This window comes from Dendropsophus ebraccatus, chromosome 15, assembly GCF_027789765.1.
Source record: "Dendropsophus ebraccatus isolate aDenEbr1 chromosome 15, aDenEbr1.pat, whole genome shotgun sequence".
NCBI lineage: Eukaryota > Metazoa > Chordata > Amphibia > Anura > Hylidae > Dendropsophus > Dendropsophus ebraccatus.
In genome coordinates, this window is record NC_091468.1 from 49,292,670 (window position 1) to 49,318,470 (window position 25,801).

General features: G+C 41.2%; 1 protein-coding gene across 1 annotated transcript in view; it reads left to right on the forward strand.

The window, feature by feature from the left end:
• Window positions 1–490: 490 nt before the first annotated feature.
• LAMP5 (lysosomal associated membrane protein family member 5) overlaps window positions 491–25,801 on the forward strand; it is a 30,716-nt gene continuing 5,405 nt past the window's right edge. The window contains exons 1-4 of the mRNA XM_069954568.1: window positions 491–572; window positions 24,332–24,504; window positions 24,732–24,863; window positions 25,216–25,321. Coding sequence (XP_069810669.1) covers window positions 491–572; window positions 24,332–24,504; window positions 24,732–24,863; window positions 25,216–25,321 — 493 coding nt within the window. The remainder of the gene's footprint in view (window positions 573–24,331; window positions 24,505–24,731; window positions 24,864–25,215; window positions 25,322–25,801) is intronic.

The window sequence follows — 25,801 nt, forward strand, 5'->3', positions numbered from 1 at the left end:
CATGAAGTATAAATTTAAACATTTTCTATATTATAATAACATGTTTGTGTTTGTGACATAACTTTTGACATGTCATCAGATCTTTCAGAAGTTATTGATCACAGAGGCTCTCGCTGCTGAGACCTGCTTTTATTTTATCAGCATAATTCCTGCAGTGTAATCTGTTTAATTCCAGCTCAGCTGCATCAATACATAATGAGCCTTTTTATCTCTACAGTTGGATCTTGTAGTTAACTCAGATGACCAGCAAATGACATGCTCTACTGTGTAAATAGGAATCAGTCCCTGTACAGGTCACTTCCCATCACATCCTTCCTGACAGCTATCAGTCACCTCCCCTTCCCACCCAGGACCACTCTCATTATTCATAATAAAGTATACTTACCCGTCCCCATGTCTCTGTTGCACCGCTGCTGGCCAATGGCTGTCATTTTGGTGAGCCCTGCACCACTCACTGATTGGCTAAGCGGGCAATGGATCAGCTGGATACATGGCATTGCAGCTGGATGAGCTGCAGGAGCACAACGGCTATAAGCGAGACCCAGAAGCAGTGCTACGGGCCACAAGGTTAGGTAAGTATACTTTGTTTATTATGTTCTTGCACCCCTCTGCCTTCCTGCCATTTTCTATTTGTTTTAGACTTCCTGTTCAGACTTACCAGTAAATCTGGTGTCTTTTTGAGGGGGGTGTATGGCGGTATTTGTGGTATTTGTCAAGTCTGGTATGGCGGTGTTATCCAGTCACAGCATGGTGGTATTGTTCAGGTCTGGTGTGGCGGTGTAAATTGTGACGCCTGGAGCTATTACCTACCAATCTACCAATCCTGATGCTAATTGGTGAGTGAGGATGGGGCGTCTTCAGGTTTAGTGCTTAGGGCAGCAGCAGCTGGTAATACGGTTCTGTCTATAGGGCAACACTGTTAAAGTGAATGTACCATCAGGCCCGAGCTGAAGCACTTGAGGCAGGCTGACCCACCCCCAGTGGGAGGAAACCCCCGCCCCTCTATGATATGGCTCCATTGATTCTAATAGAGCCAGATCATAGGGAGCGCATCACTGGGTGTGGGTCAGCCCGCCTCCAGTGCTCCAACCCAGGCCTGGTAGCACATTCACTTTAAGTTCAGTGGGCAGAAAAAAAGTGACAAATCTGTATAAAATAATTAGAAAGCTTGTGGAATCACCCTGATAGGATGTATTTAATCCGAGCGCCAAGGACAGCATGAACTGTGAATACCGCCCTGGTGGCATGGGATCAGGACATTTAAAATTGCTTTATTTATTTCGTTTTAGTTGTTTTTCAGCAACACCCAAGATTCTTTCTTAAAAAAAAAAGGAATTTTTAATTTATTTAAAACCCTTTAAATACAAGAAAACAAGAACAGGTTTCTAGCAAAACTAAATAAAGAAGACAAATGTTCTCTGCTCTACCCCAACACTCTACTGAGCATAAATCTCATACAACTGCTCCATCTAGTGGTAAGTTGTGGAATAGCTGAACAAAATTTATGTTTTTGGAATACAGTGGTACCTTGGTTTAAGAGTAACTTGGTTTAAGAGCGTTTTGTTTTAGGAGCTCACAGTTTTTCAAAATTGTAACCTGGTTTAAGAGCATTGCTTTGGTTTAAGAGCTCCCTGTACTGGGTGGGAGCGCGAGTGGGGGAGGGGCATGGTCGGCATAGCGGGGTCTACAGCCCTGTACTCTGACCCAGGAAGTCTCCCTCACTTTCCAAATCATAGCAGATCCACTTCAGGCTGGGGCTTACATCAGGGGACAGGACTGTGTGTGGGGGTAATCTCTTCATAGCTGTAACCCCTCTCTCCCCGGACAGAGAGTGCTACATGTATGTGCCCACATCTTCCCTGCTCATTCCTTCATGCTCCCTGCAGTCTCTGTCAGCCCTTGTGTTTCCCATCCTCTCCATTACTGTACAGTAACTTATAATATCACATATTCTGCTGTTTCCGAATGTTTGTTTCATTTGTTTTACATGTTATTCAGAATAATAAATCATTATTTTGGAGGTGCGGAACCAATTGTCTGCATTTCAGTGATTTCTTATGGGAAAATTTGCTTTGGTTTAAGAGTGGATTTGGATTACAAGCACCGTCCTGGAACTCATTATGCTCGTAATCCAAGGCACCACTGTATACAGAATACAAAGCAATAATTGCTAATGACAATACTGATTACGTTTATATTTACATTTTTTTTTTTAATCGGAATAGATATAAATGAATAGAAACTAAATATCAAGGACATGTCTATGATTGCCCCTGTACAGTGGTCTTCTTCCTTAATGCAGGGACAGAACCTCTGGGCAACTACTTCTGGCTTTTTAAAGGGACATGCACTCTGCTCATCCAGATGGTTGTCAGACAGATGCTGGTGATGGGTTACAGATTGAGCATATCGTTATAATGGTATGCAATAGTTGAAGTGCTATTGTCACCGCCCTTACTCTGTTAGATGCTGCATATTTTATGTATACCTGTATAACACTTGTCTGGGCCTTCTTTCTGTTTTAAAGGAAGGGGGAAAGGGGGCGACAGTATCACTTTAAAGGAGAAGGCCGTCCATTTTTTTAAAATGTGGCAGGCAGCAGGGGGTAATTTGATGAGGAGAACGAACTTACCTCTCCCCGTGCCTGTGTTGAGTATGACACAGAGCTCTCTGCTGCCACCTCTGTCTGAGACAGGAAATGTCCAGAGCAGCAGCAAATCCTCATAGGAAACCTCTTCTGCTGTGGACAGTTCCTGTCTCGGACAGAGGTGGCAGCAGAGAGCACTGTGTCAGACTGAAAAGAAAACACCACTTCCTGCAGGACATACAGCAGCTGATAAGTATGTGAAGACTTGAGATTATTTAATAGAAGTAAATTACAAATCTATATACCTTTCTGAAACCAGTTGAAAGAAAAAGATTTTCGCTTGAGTTCCCCTTTAAGGACTTTGATATGGTTGCATATACTCCAATAACAAGCCTGGAGTGCAAACAAGCTGTTTAGTATGTGCTGTTATAGGATCAGCTCTACAATGACGCGATCTGACTTGCTATAATATGGAAAATGCACCAATGTTTTCCACTAAACATAATTTAACAAATTGAGTCCTAATTCATTTTGATGTCCTTAATGCGCTGTATGCCTGACTGTGTGTTAACTGGATTGAGTATAATTATGTGTAATGTCATTAAATATAATTAGACGTCTGAATATAAGATGTATAAGCTGAAGGCAAACAGGGTGAAAAACAGACACACAGAACTTACAAAGAGGTATTGTCTCCAGTGCGTACAAACTCCAAATCACAACTAAAGTTTAGAGAAGGGATGAAGCCCTGAGATCGGTTCTGTCACCTTGTACTGGGTTGTACATGAACCCCAATGTGTCATCTATGGAGGAACAATTACATCAACAAATGAAGAGTACAGAGAGTAGGATTGGATAGGTTCACATCTGTAGTTCCACAACTCCAGCTGTGTCCATTGATTTTAATGGAGTCAGTAAGGTTTTTATCATAGTGCCAGACAAAGGAGTACATCGCGCTACCCCAAGAGTGGTCCCAGTATAGGTAATGGCTGGCAAGGTCTGGTGCCAGACAACAGGGTCACAGGTACATGGTACAGAAGGAGTCCAAGAAGGTGGGGCTGGTCTGCAGCAGGAGATTCGGCTCAGTAAGGGTAAAGCCGCCACAATGTATAGATGTAGCAGAGCTGTAGATGTTCTGGGAGCAGCAGAGTGGGAAGCCAGCTAGATACAGGCACAGGTTCAATGTTTCCAATCTGGATCTTGCTCAGGAGGGCCAGTGAGGTACACAAAGGTCCGGCAGAAGCCACATCAGGTAAACAAGCACAGGTCAGATACAGGGGAGCAGATCGGGAACAATACACTTTTGCTATGGCACAATATTGCTCAGGAAGAGGTGAACCTGGAACCTGTGCACATCTGAAAACAGTGCTCACAAAGAAGTTTCTATTTTATTGTCTTTAAAAATATTACTTTCTTACCCCTACATATATGTCTACAGTTTTAGCTACTATACCTTCATCAAACATGCAGTTCATTGCCTATTGTTAGGTTGAGTCTGACTTTAGTAACAAAAACTCCAAGACAGAACACAAGCCATGACATACCTAGTGCTATGTGTAGGAAAGAGACTGGACTGTGAATGCTAGCTAAGCTTTTCTGCCTCTGTAAGGACCCGGTACGGGCCCCTAAGTTCCATTGCACCTGAGCAAGGTAAGGTAACTCTCGGGCTCACACAATTGGGATGAGGTGTCTGATGTACTTAGGATTTTTGCCACTAGGTGTCCCTACTGTGTTTTTGTGTAACCTGTCTTTTGCACAGCTGAAGTCTTCCAGGGATTCACTTTTCAATGTCACATCTTGCCTTTTGTCCACTCATAGGTGCAGGTGCTTTCCCTCCTTTCTCTAACCTATCTCTTTCACTCTCTCCTTTGCACACACACAGTCTACCAATCACAACCAGGACCTAGTTTCTGGTGGATGGAGTCAGTTCTGTCTAGTTAGTGTGTTAGAGTTGGTGGTAGACTGGAGTCTAACAGGGACACAGCTAGCAAGTTACTGTTTTCTTCTATAAGCACTATAACCAGTATGTGGTGCTACAAGGGGAGAGAAGCCTTACAGGGATCACCTTACCCATGTTGTCAACCTCTCTAAACTGTGCAGTTGTCTCAAGTGTCATAGGAACTGACCCCTGTGGAACAAAAGTACTAATAAAAGTCTACATATTCCACTGCGCAGCGCAGGACAACTGGCAAACCTCAGGAGTCTGCTCAACCCAGATAACAAAGGCCTTGGGCTTGTATTACCCACCTAGGATGGGTAGCTCGCAACAAGGGGGCATAAGGCTGTCAAGGCTAGAAAAGTAATCCGTTAGTATGAGTATTCTCAATTCTCTTCTTCTACACATCTCTACTCTTCCAGCAGAGTACATTTCTACATTTGGCAGGGCCCCTCTGGCAACTCCTCTCCTCTACCTTGTTACTACAAGCACCTGATCTCTACCTCAGTTACAAGCACCTGAGTTATTAAGACTTGTGTCTACTGTATTGCGCTGGACTGTATGGTTGCCACTAGCACTCCTTTGTATTGCACTATGGTTACGTCCAGTAAACTGTTCCATTTTACTGGACTCTGGCTTGTCTATTCCGCACCCTCACACACATCACTACACTTGGGTTAATCCCTTTTTGAGTGCTGGTGAGGTGCCGAGACTGTCCGGGGTCCCATACCACTCCAGGCTACTGTGACAAGTGTCCAAATGACTCAGACCCACTCAGCTACTACACCACCATAACAGCTGACCCAGAGGGAGTTAACCCCAAGCTCATGCTCCCCGTACCTCCTCCAGAGGATCAAGGCTGCAAATAAAGTTCTCTGCAGCTGCCCCTTGTATAGCTTATCATCATTAGAATCATCAGCAACAGCAGTTCATTGCTTATGTGATTTAACCCTGTCTTCATTTGATGATGCCTTCTGCTCACATAGCACACAGCACATCATATGCCATATACAGTACTGTGTAATTCAGCCCTAATCACTGCTCCAGCCTGTTTAGTCCAGTTTTTATACTTGTCTTTGGACCCATGTAAAATAACAAATTTCTTGGATCATGCTTAGACTGAAAAACCCCTTTAATTTAAGAAAAAAAATAAAAACTTTTTGAAAGTACAGGCATGCTTTAGGGATATGGTTACATTTTGCCTTTTCTTTACAGATCACCCCCCCCCCCCATTACCTTAGGTAATTTACCTGTTATTTGTACTGTTGATGCATGATTATTGTATTGTTAAGTATTAAGAATGTAATGTTCTTATGTACACAGTATGTTGCTGCCACCTAGTGGCTACATTGTCTTATGGCCACAGGCAAGTTAACTGTGTGGTTACACCAACTCATAGGGTTATACTAGGAGGAAAGCCCAAGAAAGTGGGAGGGGGAGGGAGGAAATCCTCTTTTTGCTGTAGAAGTCTAGTGTGATTTTAGCTAGAAAGAGTGTAAGGATTTGAGGAGCAGTAGAGAGGCCCTTTTACACAGCCAACCACTGCACAATAACAAGCACCAATGCCATTGATCAGCGCTGATTTAAAGGACATGAAAACTGTTTATTAAATTGCAGGTTCAGCCACATAAAGAACTGCTGGATCATAGCTGCCACCCTTTAATTTTCTCATTGTCGGCTGCACATTCCCTATTTACATAAGGCAATGTGTGGCCAATAATGGCAGCACAGAAAATCCATTTAGGAGACAAACCAGGATTTTCTTATTTGTCAGCTGATCCCTTGGTTGATTGGTTGTCCCCTCTGGTAGGTAGACTGAGTTTTGTAAAGTCTCTTTGTATTTTAGTAAGAACTGACTTTGGTGACAGGATGGACTACCCCGAGGGGACAGTTAACCCTTACAGTACTCTTTCAGCATGTGCTTGCTGTCACTGAATAGAGAATACAAATAAATGCACTTTCTATACTTCATTCACAGATTAAAATTAGTAAAGACAATAGTGGTGCCGCCCTACATACACATACACAGCAGCAATTGGCACAAGGGTTCTAGGACACTGCGCCAGGTCCTTCAGTTCAATATTGACAGGTATAAAAGGAGAAAAAGAAGAAAAAATAAGTTCTCTAACCAATGGGGAAAAGCTGAACAAAGTAGATGGTTGTCAGTCACTGATCTGGATCACCCATATGACTACTTTTTTCCGTGACTGTTTTGTATCAATCTGCCCAACTCATATCTGTGCCCATGTACATTTCTATAATTGCATTGATTGTTTGGGGGTTTTGGCTATTCAACAATTTAGCTGGAAGCGTCCATAAAATATTATCTATGCCAATTGTGAAGAATATTTAAAGAACCAATGTTGTTCACCATAAAAGAATCAATCTGAGGAATCAATTTTAATCTAAACACATTGATTTCTTATTTTAAATATCTAAGCCTCCTGGTTCCAACACTTCTTCATAGACATGAGACAAAGCTCCTGAGAACAATCTATCCGGTCATATTCTTTGTGTTCTCCATCTATTCTGTGGTATTAAGCACAATATATTGATCTGCTATCCAAGAAAGTCGTCAGGTCACTGAGGGTTCAGTTCAGTTGTTACTTTCCTTTGTGATGTCTTGAGGAGCTACTAGACCAGTGGAGCATCAAATGTGACCCTTGAGAACCATGCATTTTCATTCATTGTCTCCTATTGTGGAGGTGTTCTCCACAAGTACTGTAAAGACATCCTGGCAGATGATCTTTAAATTGCTAGCTAAAAGAGGCCATTGCCACTAAAGAATACTGCTGCCATTAATGGGGTACTTGGTGAGCAACAATATTTAGATATCAAAGTGACATTCAAATAGGACCCAGGGACACAAGGTTTCCCAGCAGCCATTCAAGTGACATCCCTTCCTCAGGTGAAGGCCCTATTGTCACGGCTGCACAGGACGCTCCCTGGGCTTCCCCAACTCCTCTGTCGTCCCTGCCACTGGAACCCATATGCCCGGGACCAGAGCCATCTCTCCTTCGGCCACACAGGGCCCTTTACCTCTCTGCACTCCGGCTTACTTCTCTGCTTGCCAGCATGTGCATCCCAGCCTCCTAGAGCGCTCACTAGCTTTGTTAAATTTAAAGGGTCAGTACGTCCCTAATTGGTTGTCTGCACTGAACACTTCGCTATAAACTCCTGCCCTAACCTTAGTGTTGGAGCCTCTGCATGCTTCCCGTAGCGTGTGTTCCCAGCCAGTGTGGTCCCAACCAGTAGCTACCATAGAGGCAGGGTGGGCGGTTGCTATGGGGCCCATGCAGGAGGGGGGCCCGGGGGAGGGGGAGAAGATAAGAGCCTTCTGTGTCCTTCTGCTTAACCCCTTATGTACTGCAGTGTGTAAGTGACCCAATGGGGGAGATTTATCAAAGGGTGTAAATTTTAGACTGGTGCAAACTGCCCACAGCAACCAATCACAGCTCAGCTTTCCTTTCACCAGAGCTGGAAGCTGAGCTGTGATTGGCTGTTGTGGCCAATTTGCACCAGTCTAAATTTTACACCCTTTGATAAATCTCCCCCAATGAGTCCTGCTGTGTTTTTGCCTGCCTATTTGTCTCGAGCTGCACCTCACCTGCTGCCGTTAGTAAGCCAAGCCAGGGGTAGCGACCTGGTGATCCTTGCGGTGGGCACTGGTGAAGACCAACGACCCCTTAGACTCTGCTCCCTGATGCGACTTTCAGTATGTCATTGCTAGTGGTGGTACAGCGGATCGACAACTTCAGTCATTACACCTATTACACTAAGCGATTATTTACCTTACTTGGCCAATTACTGGCCGTTCAGGCCAATAATCATTTAGTGTAATAGCGCAATAGCGTAAATGCACAATGTCGGCTTTTCATGGTCTTTTAACATGTTGAAAGATCATGACTTGTGCGGCGACAGTCTGCTGCATGTTGCTCCGTGAAATAGGAACGGTGGCACAGACTTCATTGGGCCACCTGAATGATCTAAGGATTCTTTGAGTGGTTCCTCCAGTTACTCCCCACTCTCTATCTGTGCATGTAATAGCACTGGCTGTGAGCAGGGAACAAGGGGGAAGCGAGCACTGTGGAACATTGGGCCATGTAATACAGCCTTTAGCCATACACAAAAACAGTTTGAACTTGATTTAAAAGAAAGCAATTCATCACACCAGGCAGTCGTTTTCCTTTGCTCCATGGTCCAATACTGGCGTTCATGTGCTTATTGTCAACTTTCTTTGACCGGGATCAGCATAGCCATGTAGTGTCCCACTAAATCACTACAAGTGGGAATGGTTGGGGTTTCATGTGCCTTGGCACATTAAAATGTTTTGTGATGCGAAGAGTTAAAATGTATTACACTGTGACTGTAATATTTTATACAGGGAATGCCATGGCTGAGAGAAAAAGATTTCCCATATGAAGCTTAGCCCAGCCCAATGATTTGTTTTGGCAAGTGTTAGTGAATAGACTAGTACCGAGCAATGCGGACTGATGAGCTATGGCGTTTGTATGTGGAGACAGACTGGAGAAGCCTAAAAGTAGCTGCAGCATAACACCTCACAGCCCAGGACTAAGCCACACACCTTAGACCTGGCTTAAATGCTGATGCTAAATTGTAGTATATTCTGAGAACCTGGCCCCCACAGCTGGGCGTTGAAGTATTTAAGACTGGAGATTAACTGCATGTTGAACAGATGTCTGCCCATTTTCATACTGGGTATAAAAAAAAAGCGCTGTGGAATTTGTTGGCGCTATACAAATAAATATTATTATTATTATTCACAAAGTAAAGCAGGAGACACCATGGTCGGGGAGATTAAGGCCAGCGTACTTGTACGCCAATCTTAAATTAGGCCCCGTCCCCTTTTTCCCAGCTGAATTCAGTAAGAGGCACATGCTTTTTCGTGAATCCGGCTAATCGCCTGAACCTGAGCCTGGCGTAGCAAATATACACCTGCTTCCAGCCCCTGCCTCAAGCTTTGTAAATGTCCCCCCATGTTTTCATATTGCACACTTTTTGTAATTCCAAGCTATCTACAGGACAGGGAAGAGCAGGTTTTTGCCAGCACCAGAGGAACATGAAATGGGAAACCTGCTATAGTCTAAGCAAAGCCCGCCTAGAACTGTGTTGAAGACTATGAGGGAGATTTATTAAATGTGGTGTAAAGTGAAACTGGCTCAGTTGCCCCTAGCAACCAATCAGATTCCACTTTTCATTCCTCACAGACTCTTTGGAAAATTAAAGGTGGAATCTGATTGGTTGCTAGGGGCAACTGAGCCAGTTTCACTTTACACCATGTTTGATAAATCTCCTCCAGCGTGTCTACATCTTGAAGTAGAAGTTTTTACCTTCCTTTGTCAAGCTATGAGACTATGGGGGAGATTTATCAAACTGGTGTAAAGTAGAATTGTCTTAGTTGCCCCTAGCAACCAATCAGATTCCACCTTTCATTCCTCACAGATTCTTTGAAAAATGAAAGGTGCAATCTGATTGGTTGCTAGGGGCAACTGAGCCAGTTCTACTTCACACCAGTTTGATAAATCTCCCTTTATGAGTTTGCTCGCTTCAGTTTATCTAAGTCTCCTGCTCTTCATTTGCACCTTACCATCAAGGAAACCCTATCTTACACCAGCCAGGAGACGTTACTCAGAGAGTTTCCCCAAAGGATTACTACATTGTCATTCTTAAAGGGGTACTCCAGTATTTTTTTTTCTTTCAAATTATCTGGTGTCAGAAACTTAGATTTGTAGTTTACTTAAATTTCCAGCTGCAGGAAGTGATGTTTTCTTTCCAGTCTGACAAAGTGCTCCCTGCTGCCACCTCTGTCCATGTCAGGAACTGTCCAAAGAAGGAGAGGTTTTCTATGGGGATTTTGCAGTTCCTGACATGGACAGAAGTGGCAGCAGAGATCACTGTGTCATATGGGAAAGAATACCTTACTTCCTGCAGGACATACAGCTGTTGATAACTATGGGAAGAATGGAGATTTTTAAATTACAAATCTATATAACTTTCTTGCACCAGTTGATTTGAAAGAAGAAAAAAAATTGCGGGAGTTCTCCTTTAAGTGAAATTCCCTTTATCAGCCCAAAGAGTGTTCCTACAAAACACAAACAACAACAAAAAAAAAGGGTTAATATTTTGGTTCATTGGTGTATGCCCATATGCACTCAACATGTCCGCACATTTGCACACAGACGTGTGTACAGCACATATATACAGCTTATACACAAACACACACAGTCACATCCAACCAAATGCACAACAACACATACAAACGCACTGAATACACTAAAGTGTGCAACTCTACTGAGGACAAATGGGTTAATTGGCATATTAGGATATCATAGAATAGGACAAAGCCAGGCTTTAGCCATTGTTTGATCAGGTTCTAATACAAAGCCATGGCTGATATATAAACACACTGCCTGAGATATCTGTACATGAAAGAACGACATATAAACCCACATCTGATATTTACATAATGTCCCTCATCTCGTCCACCATTGTCCTTTATTATTAGGATGCTAACAATAGGCAGGCGGTAATAGGAGCCATGATCAAAGCTGTTAGCATATAGCTGCATAAAGGGGAACATGGCGAGCCACGATAGAGCCTCATTTGGTCTTCTTCCTGGCAGACTGTGATCATATCTGAAGATTTCCGTTCCGCTCCATCAAGCCTGGAAATTAGGTTGTAGATCATAGTCACATCTGTCGAGAAGTCAATAACAATCACCCCAGGTAATCTTTCCCGACGTTGGCACCAGATGCGTTTCATTGACCCGTTTCTATTAATACATTTTTAAAATGATCCTAAGAATGTTTTTTTTAACCTATTGTTGACTCCGGAGTTTTTACAAAACTATCGGATAATTGAATTTGCCATCTGATCACTGTGTAGAGAAACCCCGGGTGCAGCATGAGGGTCTTTCACTTCATAGTCGCCTGGTAAATAATAAGTCAACTGCTTTTATATTATTATTATTATTATACATTATTGTATGAATAGGTAGGCAGCTAAAGTATGCTAGATTATAATTTTATGTTATATGTATTGATATACTGTATATTACCCAAAGCGAGAGAACTTTGTCGGATTGGCAATGTGGATAAGATGTAAACCAGGGATGGGGAACCTTCAGCCCCCCAGCTGTTGCAAAACTACAATTCCTATCATGCCTGGACAGCCAAAGCTAAAGCTTTGGCTGTTCAGGCATGAAGGGAGTTGTAGTTTTGTAACAGCTGGAGGGCTGAAGGTTCCCCATCCCTGATGTAAACAAATCCCCATTGACTTCAAAATCCAGAATAAGACCCCCAAACCTCCCTCATCCCTGGCAAATTTATGGTGTATAAGGGTCCCTACACACGCAGTTTATCTGACAGAACCAAGAATGGATTTGAAAAGAGAAGAAATCTCAGTCTTTCCTTTATGACCTGCTCTCTGTTTATAGTCTGTTCCTGGCTTTGACTGCAAAACTCAGATAATCTGCGTGTGTAAAGGGACCTTAAAGTGACTCTGTACCCACAATCTGACACCCCCCCCCCCCCCCAAACTGCTTGTACCATCAGATAGCTGTTTTTAGTCCAAGATCTGTCCTGGGGTCCATTCGGCAGGTGATGCAGTTATTGTCCTGAAAAACAACTTTTAAACTTGCAGCCCTGTGTCAAACTGGCGTGGCCTAGATTGTCTGTGCATTAGGCTTGCACCACCCCTCTGTCCCTCCTCCAAGCCCTCCTCATCATTAGGAATGCTCCAGGCAGATTGTCTCCTATTCATCACCTGTGTGAGCACTGGGTTGGATCGTTAAGGCACCTGTGCAGTGTATAAGCAATGAATAAAATACAATTCTAACATTTGTGTTTGGAAGAAAGTTCCTTCAATGGGTTCGAGCTGCACTCCCGGAGACAGACCATGGTGGAGTTGTTTCTTTAATGAATAAAAACCCTGACCTTTTATAATGCTAGACAAGCCCTTCCACCCTACCTGATATATTTTTAACCAATGTAACTGATTGAGTCCCAGTCAATCACTTTGTTACTGCAGTACCAGATAAGAAGGCTCATTATTAACCCTATCAGCCAAATATTGTGCCGCCTCTGACTGACTTGTGTATGATTGACCAGTGACGGCAGAACTCCGCAGCCATTCTGCCAAACAATCAGCAGCTGATTAATCGGAGGCTGAAAGAGGGAGGAGGAGGAGAAATCACAAGTAAATGCCTGGTGATTGCAATGTCCACTATACAAAAAAACCTGGACGGAAATAATTTTCCATATAAAACATATGTGATATTTTATTCTTAGCTGGGATTTCTTGACGTTTTTTCTTTCCTTTCATTTTATTACTTACCGCAAGTCACTGCAAACTTGCTATGTTCACACAACGTCTTTTAAACTTTTAAACTTTAAAATGATGTCCGTTATTTTGATTCTAAAATAACGGACATCATTTAGCTGTCTGGCCTCCCCTTAGCACAATGACGAGTGTTGGTACATTATTCTAGTTTGGGTTACTAATTGGACTTTGGGTGTCTCAATTGAAAAGTCCATTGAATTTAATAGTAAAAACCGAGAAAAAGAAAAACCGCGTGTGAACAACTAATAAAAAACGTCCGCTGTTTGCAAAAAACGTCCGAAAATAATGGACATGAACATTAGTTTGACGTCCGCGGTAATGACATCCGTTATTCAATACATTGTGTGCATTGGACGTCTGTCTTTCCATTGACTTCAATGCATTGCCACTGCAGTCAGTTAAATTGCGGCAAAAACGGACGTTATTTTAAATTGCAAAAGCGGGCGCCTATTCTCTATTTTTGATGTTGCGTGAATATAGCCTAAAAAGGTAAAATCGGTTTTCAACCCTTTCGTGGGCAGCTTGTGTAGGGCAGCTTGTGAGAATGATTTTTTTTTCCATGACATATTGCACTTTATGTTTAATTTGGTTACTGTTTAATTTGGTTTGTTTGTTTTTGTGAAAAAAACTCAAAATATAAAAAAATTGCAAACATAATTTCTTTTTCTTTTCTTTTTTTAACAATAAAGTTACAGTATTCAGCATGTAGTAAAAATACAATACAAACTATCTTCCTGAAAAAAAAAATAACAAAATCTGTCACCACATTGAAAGATCCATGGTGTTCTTACCTTATACATGACAGAGCTGGTTTTGAGCTTATTTTTTGTGGGAAGATGTGTAGTTTTTATTGATACCAAGTTTTACATATATATACGTTTTTGATCTCTTTTATTATGTTGGTTTTTTTTTAGCTGGATTGGCAGAAATATAGTGCTGTTTTTTATTTTTTTTTACAGAGTGCACCAAGCCGTACAAATAATGCTATAGTTTTATAGCTTGGGTTGTTACAGACAGGCGATACCTAACGTGTATTTTTTTTTTTTTATGTAACAGTTTATTTTGAATGTAGAATATATTGTAATTTTATTATTTGGGGGGACCTATTTTATAATTTTTTTATTTTTTTCATTTTACACTAGTGTATCGGCAGTCTAAACAGCCATGCCTCTTGTATATCCATGGCGGGCCCGGGGCCTTCAGAAGGCCTCCAGGACTGCCATGGAGCCTGATCAAAAGCCAGACCTCGTCGCTGGACTTCTGATCAGGTGAGTATACTTCCTTACCCCAACAGAACCCGATACATGCTGCTGTCATGATTTAACAGTGGCACGTAAAGTGTTAAACTACACAGAGCAGAGGATTCCCTACTTACAGCAGGAGATCAGTGGCATTCACTTATTCTGATCCAAAACCGATGGGATCATAATAAAGCCCATTAGTTGGTATTACCATGTATGTAAATATCCAAACTATCAGCTATACCATTATTGATCCTGCAGAGTGAATGCCATAAAATAAAGAAAAAAAATAACAAATGCCCAATAATTGATGATTTTTGGCCACATTGCATCTCAACAAAAAATGGTACATAGAAAAGCTAAAGATCATGTAAAAAAAAAAAAAGTGAAGTAAATTGTTCAAATGGTCCCACAAAAAACAAGCCCTCACCATGCTCTGTCAATAGAAAAATAAAAGAGTTACTGCTCTTAGATGACGAGGAGCCCCAATCCCTAAATGTTGCTGTGGGGGGAGGGGTTAATCAAAAAGACAGAATAGAATAATAAATATTAATTCCTAAGATTAAAATACCTCCAGACCTAGTGTGCTTTTTTCCTTCATCTGTGGATTTCTTTAGTGATTCACTGTAAGGCTAGGTTCTTTTTGGATGTCTGTTATTTTGAGGCCAAATAACGTCCGTTATTATGAAATCACGGACGTCGATGCTAAATAACGTGTTATTTGACCTCAAAATGATAGACGTCTAAAAATACAGCCGTCGAACGGCCAAAAAAAGACGTTGTGTGAATCTAGCCTAACTCACCCTCAGGTGTGTGAGCAGGAGTCAGTCTGGGAAGTACTCATCCTCTGACTATAAACATTGAATGGGAGATTTATCAAACATGGTGTAAAGTGAAACTGATTCAGTTGCCCCTAGCAACCAATCAGATTCCACCTTTCATTTTCCAAAGAGTCTGTGAGGAATGAAAAGTGGAATCTGATTGGTTGCTAGGGGCAACTGATCCAGTTTCACTTTACATCATGTTTGATGAACCTTGGAGCAGTTGCCCATATCGACCAATCAGATTCTAGCTTTCAAATTTAAAAAGACTTTGGAGAAAGAAAAGCCAGAATCTGATTGGTTGCTATGGGAAACTGCTCCACTGTTCCTCTACACAGGATTTGATAAATCTCCTCCAATGGCTCCTCATAGATATAAGACAGCAGCGTTTCTGTGCCCATATTGCCATGGTCCCTGCCTAATATCTGAGGTGACAGCTGCGGTATACCGGTGTATGGGGACACGGCTGGCCTTGACTTCTCACCCCAGGGTGTAATGAAACCTGCAGATAAAAGAAAGGACTAGAATGAAGCATGTGCATATACAAATCATGAAAAGATGGATACATTCTTCCTTTTTATTATTTTCACTTAATATTTGGAATGAAAAAGATCATTAAGGTTTTTATTATCTAATAATGCGCTACATTAAAGTCTATACACAACAGTCGTCCGTGCAGACATTGTACACTCTGAGCACAACGGAACATGTCTCCATAGACATTAACGTAGCGCATTATTAGATACCAAAATGGCCCCGTTTTTTTTCTTTTACGTTTCTGTTTATTGTTTATTGTGTGTGAACATGGCCTAAAGCTGAAGATTTTTTTTTTTTGGATCCAATTATTTTTCTGTGAAAAAAAATGGTCTAGGTTACAATCTTTATCGTTGTCTCGAGTGAAAATGTTAAAATGCAATGCAAAAAAAATGTTCTCTCTATTATTATGTTTATTTTGGTGACAAATTGAAAATATCTCCATTACATGACTGTAGCAGCATTCAAAAAGTGCAAAAAGCACGTAGCTGAGCAATACACCCCCCCCCCCATTTATATACACACACACACACACACATGTATATTACACACACACACATATATATATATTTATTACAGAAACACACATATATATACATTGCACACATATACTGTATATTACATACACACACACACACACACATATATATATATATACACAGTATTACACACACATATATATATATATTTAGTACACACACACATATAACATACACACACAGATATATATTACACGCACATATATATATTACATACACACACACACACACACATATATATATATATATCTACAGTATTACACATATATACAGTATATATATATATATATATATATATATATTACACACACATATATATATCACACATATATATATATATATTACACACATATATTACACACACATATATATATATATATATATCTATCTATCACACACACACATATATATATATATATATTACACACATATATTACACACACACACACACACACATATATTACACACACGCACACATACAGTATATTACATACACACACATATATATCACATACACACACACACACACATATATATATATATATATATATATATATATATATATTACACATACACACAAGCTAGCTCAGCAAATAATTATGATCGCAGACAGACATTCATGCTCTAGTCACATTGCTCCAAGTTTAATTGTCGCACCAGAAAACAGTCGCTAATGCTATTTTTTTTTTTTCCGTTGTTTTTGGTTTTATTGTTAGTAAAAAAAAATTGATGTACCAAAACACATAAGAAATCAATGTCTAATGTAGCGTGTCCATGCGTTACAAAAATTACTCTTATTAAAATTATTTAAAGAATAACCCAGCAATGTGTCATTGTACTAGTTGTATAAATAATAATATGGGTCGTGAATGGTGTTTTAACACAATACGCACATATATGTGTGTGCGTGTGTCTATACAGTATACACACACATGCACTATTATTTACTACTTCTGGCTGTTTATCCTTCTGCTATACAATTATAACCACTTACTGAGTGGTAACAACGAGTTTACGTAACTTGTTTTATAATATTAGATATACCGACATTATACACATTACATTGTGAATGAATGTAACCTTTGTAGCTCTGAATTACTATCACTGCTATTTGACTCATTCTACACTTTGTCCTGATCTCTTATACTGTAGATGATACTATACTTATGTTTGTTTGTTGTTGTTTTTTTGCATTTAGATAAAGACTCTTTATAAACCACATTGTATCACATACAGTAACTCAGGATTTTTGCATCTTAAATGTATTTATGTTAATGATGAAGCATAGGCAGCCATTCTCCTACTTGCTGACATAATACAGGCAGGAAAAAAAAATAAAAATAATATATATATTGTGTTAAGCTTTACTCTTACCAGATCGCCTTGATGCCACATTTTCTCCTGTTTGCAGGAAACAAAATGTTATATTTTACCTGTAAAACAAAGTATAGTAAGTAAAAGGCCATATATCATCTAGAAGAGAGCTGAGCCGTAAAATTGCAGATTGATCATCTTGTTGGTGAGGTTTCCTTTCTTCATAAGAAGTGATGGTCAGCCAGACAATGCACAGAGGCTCCTCCATGCCGCCCAGTCTTGTTCATGTCAATATACTTGTGATGCACTCCAGATATCTCTGTACAACCCAACATTGGAGATTAGAAGAACTCCATAGTATCACATTGGTGACCTGGTATTTCTCTGAGTTTTATCTTCTTTTCCAACTTACAATGCTCTGTGAAGCCTCACATAGTGTGAGTCTACTGTTCCCCACAGTCTTTGTAGAAGGAATGGTAGACCCAGTATTTAAACTCTACTCCCTAGCATTGTAAGATGCTGCTACCTGCTTTTCCCATTGCAAGCATCCCAAAGAGCTATGGAGACCAGCCCACATTTCCTGCTCTCTGTCTAACATGGGGGGGGGGTCTAATAATTAATTACGGTACTGCCACAACCACATGGGTGAATAGCTTGTATCGTGACTACCACCCCCTCCCTCCTTCTAACACCATAAACTCCTAAATCAGCAGGGGTGTTACTGGGATTTAGAAAGATGGAGAGGATACATCACAAACTGTAATAACCCTAATGATACAATGATGTCGATATAGATACTAAAACATGGGTAGACCCAGATGCATAGATATAAAATAGTATGCAGAGACACATACACATGTACCTAATGGAATTACATATGCACACAGATACTGTACATAACTAAACACATGTATACATGAAGACATATACCATCATAAGTGTGAATATTACAGAAATACACTTTCTATAAAAAATAATAAAAATTCAACAAAGCGGCAGTCCAGTATTCAAGAGAAAGACAGAAGGTTTTATTCACCCATCAGTGTGCAACGTTTCAATCTCTCATTGAGATCACAGCAATCACTGAGCTCAGGGAAATCAGTGAAAAAAATCCAATGAAGTATTCACTCAAGAGTCTCCATTGATACATTGCCCTTTATAAATGCCAGATATCCCTCCAGGGTAGCAAAACCTGTTGCCAAGGGGTGGCTTCCAGTTGAGGGATCACAAAACCACCCTAATACATAGCTCCTTAAAGTGACACTGTCACCCCCTTTGTGCATTCTGACATCTCTACACAGGTGTAAAGGGTAAATTTAGCGTTTTTCATACCTTATTTCATATCATACGTCATAGTGTTTGTTCAAGTAAAAAGTGTCCTTTTATCAACTGCAGATTGTATTAAGTGGGCGTGACCTCGCGGTATTAGCGCCACTTAGCCCCGCCCACAACGGCACTGTTGGTCCCGCCCCCTTGACGCCCATCGGTTGGCCGCCGTAAAGAGGGTGGGGTCTAGACCTTTCGGCCAGCCTGTTCCAATGGCCAGCGAGGGGGTGGGGCCATCTGTGGCGTTGTGGGCGGGGCTAAGTGCCGCTAATGCCGCGTGGCCCCGCCTATTTAACACAATCTGCAGTTGATAAAAGATGACTTTTTACTTGAACATGATGCACCATGACGTATGATATAAAATAAGGTATGAAAAACGCTAAATTTACCCTTTACACCTGTGTAGAGATGTCAGAATGCAAAAAGGAGGTGACAGTGTCCCTTTAAGTCCCACTCAGTTGTGAATATTGGAACATAAATAGGGAAATACCAGTATGGCCCCTTTTGCGTCAAAGTCTAACTGGTGCAAGTATTGTGACATGACAAGTGTTTACCAAAGCCAGGCATCCTTCCATGGACAGCTGTTTTGGGTATTTGCCCCTCATGAGTGTGGAGCAGGGCTCTGGCTAACAAAGGCAATGAAAAGTAGACCAACAAAACACAGCAAGCACTGGCCACAGGGAGACCAGTGAAAAAAATACAAGTACTCACTCAAGAGTCTCCATTTATACATTGCCACCTATAAATTAAATTATGTAAAAAAAAAAAGGGGGGGTCTGTGGAGCCTCAGTTGTGAGTCTCAGAATCCTGGGTCTATGAATCTATGCTGTGCTGTATGGACATTCCTGAATTATTTCCATGGCTCACCCTTTGGTGCATCCTTTAGACTGTCCAGCCCAAGTTTACACTGTTCAGTCTAAGTTTGCACTGTATAACTTAAGTTGCATTGTCTAATCTGTTTGCACTGCCTGACCTAAGTTTGCACTGTCTAGTATAAGTTTGCACTGTCTAGCCCAAGTTTGTACTGTCTAGTCTAAATTAAGACCAGTTATTAGTTAGCTTACTTTAAACCAGATATGTCCATTAGTATTTTGTCACTTTTTTATGTTTAGGTCGACCGTTCTACCTTGGTCTCTGCCCTTTTCAAATATTTTAATCTCCTTCTTAAAAACAGGGTTTTTTTTAGCACTTCTACACACCTTTGCCTTGGAACTCTGATCTTGAATCATGAATAGCTGAATATTCCCCATATTATAAGTGGCTTCAAAGAAGATGACAAGTAAAGATGAGCGAACCTGGAGCATGCTCGAGTCCATCTGAACCCGAACTTTCGGCATTTGATTAGCGGTGGCTGCTGAAGTTGGATAAAGCCCTAAGGCTATGTGGAAATCATGGATATAGTCATTGGCTGTATCCATGTTTTCCAGACAACCTTAGAGCTTTATCCAACTTCAGCAGCCCCAGCTAATCAAATGCAGATCGTTCAGGTTCGGATGGACTCGAACTCGAACCCGGTGTGCTCATGTCTAATGACAAGGGAGCGTTCTGTTTCCCAGTACTCACTTCCTTTTAATTTAAATCTGTAAGTGAGCCTTCCAAGATGTGGAGGGGGTAAACATGTTTTCTGGTCATCATATGTGGCTGAAACCACACCTGGATGTAATGTCCAATAGCTGCACAATGGACCAAAATGGCCATTGCCCATGTCTGTATTCCATGACCTTTTAATTCTAGAAATGTTCACACAGGTGAGTGCCACAAGTCTTTCTACAAGGATCAATAGCTGCACAATGTTGCCGCAATATTGGCATCGATGGACATTGTTTGTGGGCGTAGCTAACAGGATATACACCCACCTTCTTCACTTCTACAGCAGTAATGATAGTCATAAGGTCCTCAGTGTCATATCAACTCAAACATGTTTTTCATGGTTGGGGCTGATAACCCCTATAAAATAGTCACAGGGTCTCATAATAGTACTAGTCTGGGTGCCCTCTCAATTGTGCCAACCACAGTTCTGTAATACAACTTTTCAATTTCCTACACAAATTTGTTGTATTAAAACTAATAGTACATTTTAGTCACCAACAAGTAGTTAAAAGCATTGAACAATCTCTTGTTGCATATACCATTGATTTTTTCTTGTAGGACAGATGTGTGTAGATCCATGATAATAGTGCATTGTGTTCCCACTGAATCTAAGTTGCTTGGGATACATGGGTTTTATTGTGGCCGATTTATTAAAACTTTATAATTCCTAAACAGTGTTAACTTATTAAGTGATAATTGGGTGATACTTACCTGTCCTAGTGTCTGTGCAGTGCCACCAGCTCACTATGGTCTCCTGTTTCCCCCCAGTTCCTGTGTTGTCACAACATGTCAGAAACTACCTGCTTAGTCATTCAGTTACTGCAGAGGTGGCCCACCTGAGTGGGCATTTATGAGCTGGGTTGTGACATCAGGATTGGGAGTTAAAGGACAGGAGAGAGTGACTATGAATGGTAGCACTGTGCTGTAGGGGCACCATGTCAGGTAAGTATGATTTCTTTATTATGTTCCCACCACCCCCTGCCCTCTCTATTTTTTTTTTTTATTTGCTGGAGTTCTCCCTTAAGAATGCACCTGAAGACTGTTACTGGCAAAAACAATACTCCAACTGTGAACATAACAAAAGGGGGGAGGAGGACACACAAGGTCACTATGGGGAGGAGAGGACACAGCGACACTTAAGTAAGAAGCCCGTACTAACAATAGCTATTCTTGCATGCAGTTATTGCTATAAGCCTAGGCTTTGCTGGTTATCTTATCTTAGTTCATATTTATAGCACCAACATACTCTGATGTGCTGTACAGAGATTGTCAGACTATTGAGGCTGATAGTCCTAACTCTAATTGAACCTACCAGAAGTGTAAGAGTAAACTGAAGGATCAGGAGGACACCCATCCATCCATATACAGAATCAATGCAAATGTCCCCCTGGATTGGATTGAACTCCAGGACCCCAGCCATGCAGAACATTAGTGCTATACAAAGAAGAACATAGACAACAAGATGCAGTGAAGCAAACCAAGGGGAGATGAATTAGTTGGCACATCATTAGGCAGCAGTGATCACAAACCCTTAATTGTCAAATGATAGGTTGTCAACAAGTGATTTAGGAGATAGCAGAAAAGAGTTGAGTCACAGAATATCCTCCTCCTCCTCACACCTCCACAGGCTCCCCCGCTGGTCGTGCACATCTTCCCTGCCACCTTACATATGGGGGCGTCTGTCTAACACATCATCTCCCCCCTTTCTCCCAGCTTTTCTCCTGTACTATGTGGTAAGTGCTGATCTCTCTGCATAAGCAAATTTCAATGCATTTCAGTGTCTGCCTAGCTATGAAGCGTGACTAAGAGCTCTACCTATGACTCATGGCAATCCCTTCTCTCCTGCTCATACTATAGACCCCCATGCAGCTGACACATTGTAAGGCACAATAGCATTTCTTTCTATGTCCCTCTCTGGACCTTACTGGTGATTCATAGCTTATTGTGAGCAGGAGCCTGGTGTAAACAATGGCAGTACTCTGATGGGATGATACAGACACAGGGGTCATTGCTGACACTATTCTTCCTGTATATGCAGAGGAGAGCACTAACAGTATCAGCACCTCGGACAGTGGAGAGCAGCCTCTCTGGTGTTCAGCACCTCGGACAGTGGACAGCAGCCTGCCTGGATGTCATGGTGTTCAGGACCTCGGACAGCGACCTGGTATATAGCAGCCTGGACAGCAATCTCCAGATTCAATACTGATCTAACCCATCACCTATAGAGATCTAACATTCTTCACCACCAGGACCTGATCACTTCAATCCATAGAGATCTAAGAATGTTTCAGGACTGTGACCACTAAATTCTGCAAAAATCAACCTGGGAAGATCACTTGTACCTGTGAAGATCTAACCTTCTTCTAACCTTCTTTAGCATCTTGGACAGCGATCACTAGATTATATAGAGGTTCTACCCAGAACCCTGAAATGTCATCACTTACCTGTATATTTAGAAGGTTCTAACCTTCTTTAGGACCCTGGACAGGGGTGACTTGTATCTCTAAAGCTCTAACCTTCTTCAGGACCCTGGACATCTGTCACTTATGTATATAGACATCTACCCCAGCACCTTCTCTTTCTGCTGTCGCTATAGAGATCTTACCTGCTTCTGCACCTTCTACAATGACAACTTGTATCTAAGTTCTAACATTGCTCAGCATCTTAAACTGTGATTGCTTGTGTCTATAGAGATCTAACCCAAGCACTATTAACAGTGATTACTTGCTGCACGTCTCTGTAGAGATCTAACCTTCTTCTACACCTTCTACAGTGATTCCCTGCGCCTGGAAATCTAACCTTCTTCTGCACTCTATACAGTGATCACTAATATCTACACAGATCGAACCCCCTATAGGATCTAACCCCCTATAGGATCTAACCTTCTATAGTGACTGTGCACATACAGAGATCTAACCCTATTCAACATCCTGGACTGTCAGGTTTAACCTAAGCACCTTGGACAGTGATTATTTGCTGCACATCTTCTGCACCCTCTACAGTCATAACTCGCATCAATTGAGTTCTAACCATCTCATGCACCCTCTACAGTGATAACCTGTGCTTATACAGCTCTATTCTTCCTATGCACCCTGTATAGTCACTACTTATAGGATCTAACCTTCTTATGCACCCTCTCCAGTGACAACCTGTGCTTATACAGATCTATTCCTCCTATGCACCCTGCATAGTCACTACTTACTGTATAGAGATCTAACCTTCTTTGCACCCTCTACAGTGATAACATGTACCTATACAGATCTATCCTTCCTATGCACCCTGTGTAGTCACTACTTATAGAAATCTACACTTCTCATGCACCCTCTACAGTGATAACCTGTACCTACAGCATACAGATCTATCCTTCCTATGCACCCTGCATAGTCACTACTTACTGTAAAAAGCTCTAACCTTCTCATGCACCCTCTACAGTGATAATCTGTCCCTATACAGATCTATTCTTCCTATATACCCTGCATAGTCACTACTTTTAGAGATCTAACCTTCTCATGCACCCTCTACTGTGATAACCTGTACTTATTCAGATCTATCCTTCCTATGCACCCTGCATAGTAACTACTTATAGAGATCTAACCTTATTCAGAGGCAATCACACTCCCATCCATGATCCGTCCTTATTCATCCCCTTGATCTGCAATCCTTTGCTTATGTGACTCTCTGGTTACTTCAGCACTTTAGCAGCCACCACTTTTTTTGCCTGTAGAAACTGGAGTGAATCACGTTGTAATGACTGGGGGCTGGATGATTCTGTGCTAGCACTGCGCAGTGCACAACCTGCCTTTACACAACCCTGCTGGGTTACTATCAGGATTTGTTAGGAAACTGCAAAAAGTCTCTAGAAGAATGGAATTCTGCATCCTGGGACTACAGCTCCTCTTCCTTCTTACATGTAAGTCCTCTTATTTCCACTACTGGATGCATGGATTGTAATAGTCATTGTTCTGAGCATAGTAGCACCATGTGTTATAGAGTAAGGTAGGCAGGGAGCTCCAGATAAGACTGCAGTTTTTGCTGTAGCAGGAAGAGAATGATGATTTTTTTTTCTATTCTTTGTTCCACAGACATTATTGGTCTTAACATGGCAGAACAAGAAGTTGAGAACCTCTCAGGTCTGTCTAGTAATCCTGACAAAAATATTTTTGCAATTCGTGAAAATGGGACTACCTGCCTTATGGCGGAATTCTCAGCTAAGATAGTTGTTCCCTATGAAGTTCCTGCCAGTAATGAAGTAGATGTAAGTAGTCTGTATACATGAATTATTAACTGATACAATCTCCTATATAATAAACTGGGATGGGGGAAGTTTTCTTCACCTAGAAATGAATGGGTTAACTAATGTCACTGGTACAAAACTCTAATGTATAGAATGATCTACCAGTATGTGTGTAATGGGATTAGTATTAGTGGGTTATGCTTTATAGTCCTATGATGATGGTGATGATGGTGATTTATCTGTTTTAGTGGGATCTAGAAGACGCTACTATCCAGTTGCCTAGAGATACAGAAATAAAGGGGAGATGCTGGAATAATGAGTCTGAATTGCATCTGACATGGTCTGACAAATCCTGCACACTGAAATTATTCTTTGTTAAGGTAACCATGCCAATTACTCTACTGTATACGTAGCCAGTAGATCTAAGATTACTCAGTAGCTTATGATTTATGCTGTCAGAATCCTCTCTCCACTGTGATTCTACTGATGTAGTTGAGCTGAATTTGTCATTTGGCTCAATACACCCTGCTGTGGTGTTGAGTTATTTTCTGTATGAGTTGTCATAGTGCATAAGCGATAACAGCTCAGCTACGTCTATACACATGACTATTGTATTAATCATTGTACCCGATCGATACAACAGCGTAATGTTTTGGTATTAAAGTGTTTGGGCCAACATTGAGTATGGATGCAAAAAAAAAAAAGTTCAGTAATGATTGATATAATTTATAGGATGGACAAGATTCTTCAAGATCCAGTGAAAGAAGCTGGAAAATGAATAAAGTCCAGTTCATGTATGACTTATCCGACCGCACAAACTTCAAAAATGGTGCAAGACGTGAGTATTCCCAGCCACTGCGGCATGCACTGTCATTTTTATTGTTCAAACTCCAATCACAATTGTCTACACCAGCACACAGCAAGGGACCAGGAGCTTGCTGCATTGTACATCCTAGACATGGTGCAATATTCAACCCTGGCCTGAAAAGACTCCGATTTTTTTTTTTTTCTGAAAAGAAAAGGAACCCCTTTAATTTGTGAAAACCCACAATTTATATATTATCTACAGAAGCGTAAATAAGGGGAAGCTCATATGGTCAGAGGAGAAGGATCTGCAGGAGCTGAGTCATTTTGTTCAGTTGACTGCGGATGTGCCACCAACAGATGTTCATCCAATGCTGCTGAGTACATCGATGGCTTTCCTGCCCCGAGCGCTCCCATCTGGACCCAATGTCTATTGATGAAAAGAGAAACATTTGTATATAATATTGCTTAAAAAAAGACAATATAAACCTGTAAATCATAGAAGTAGATATCC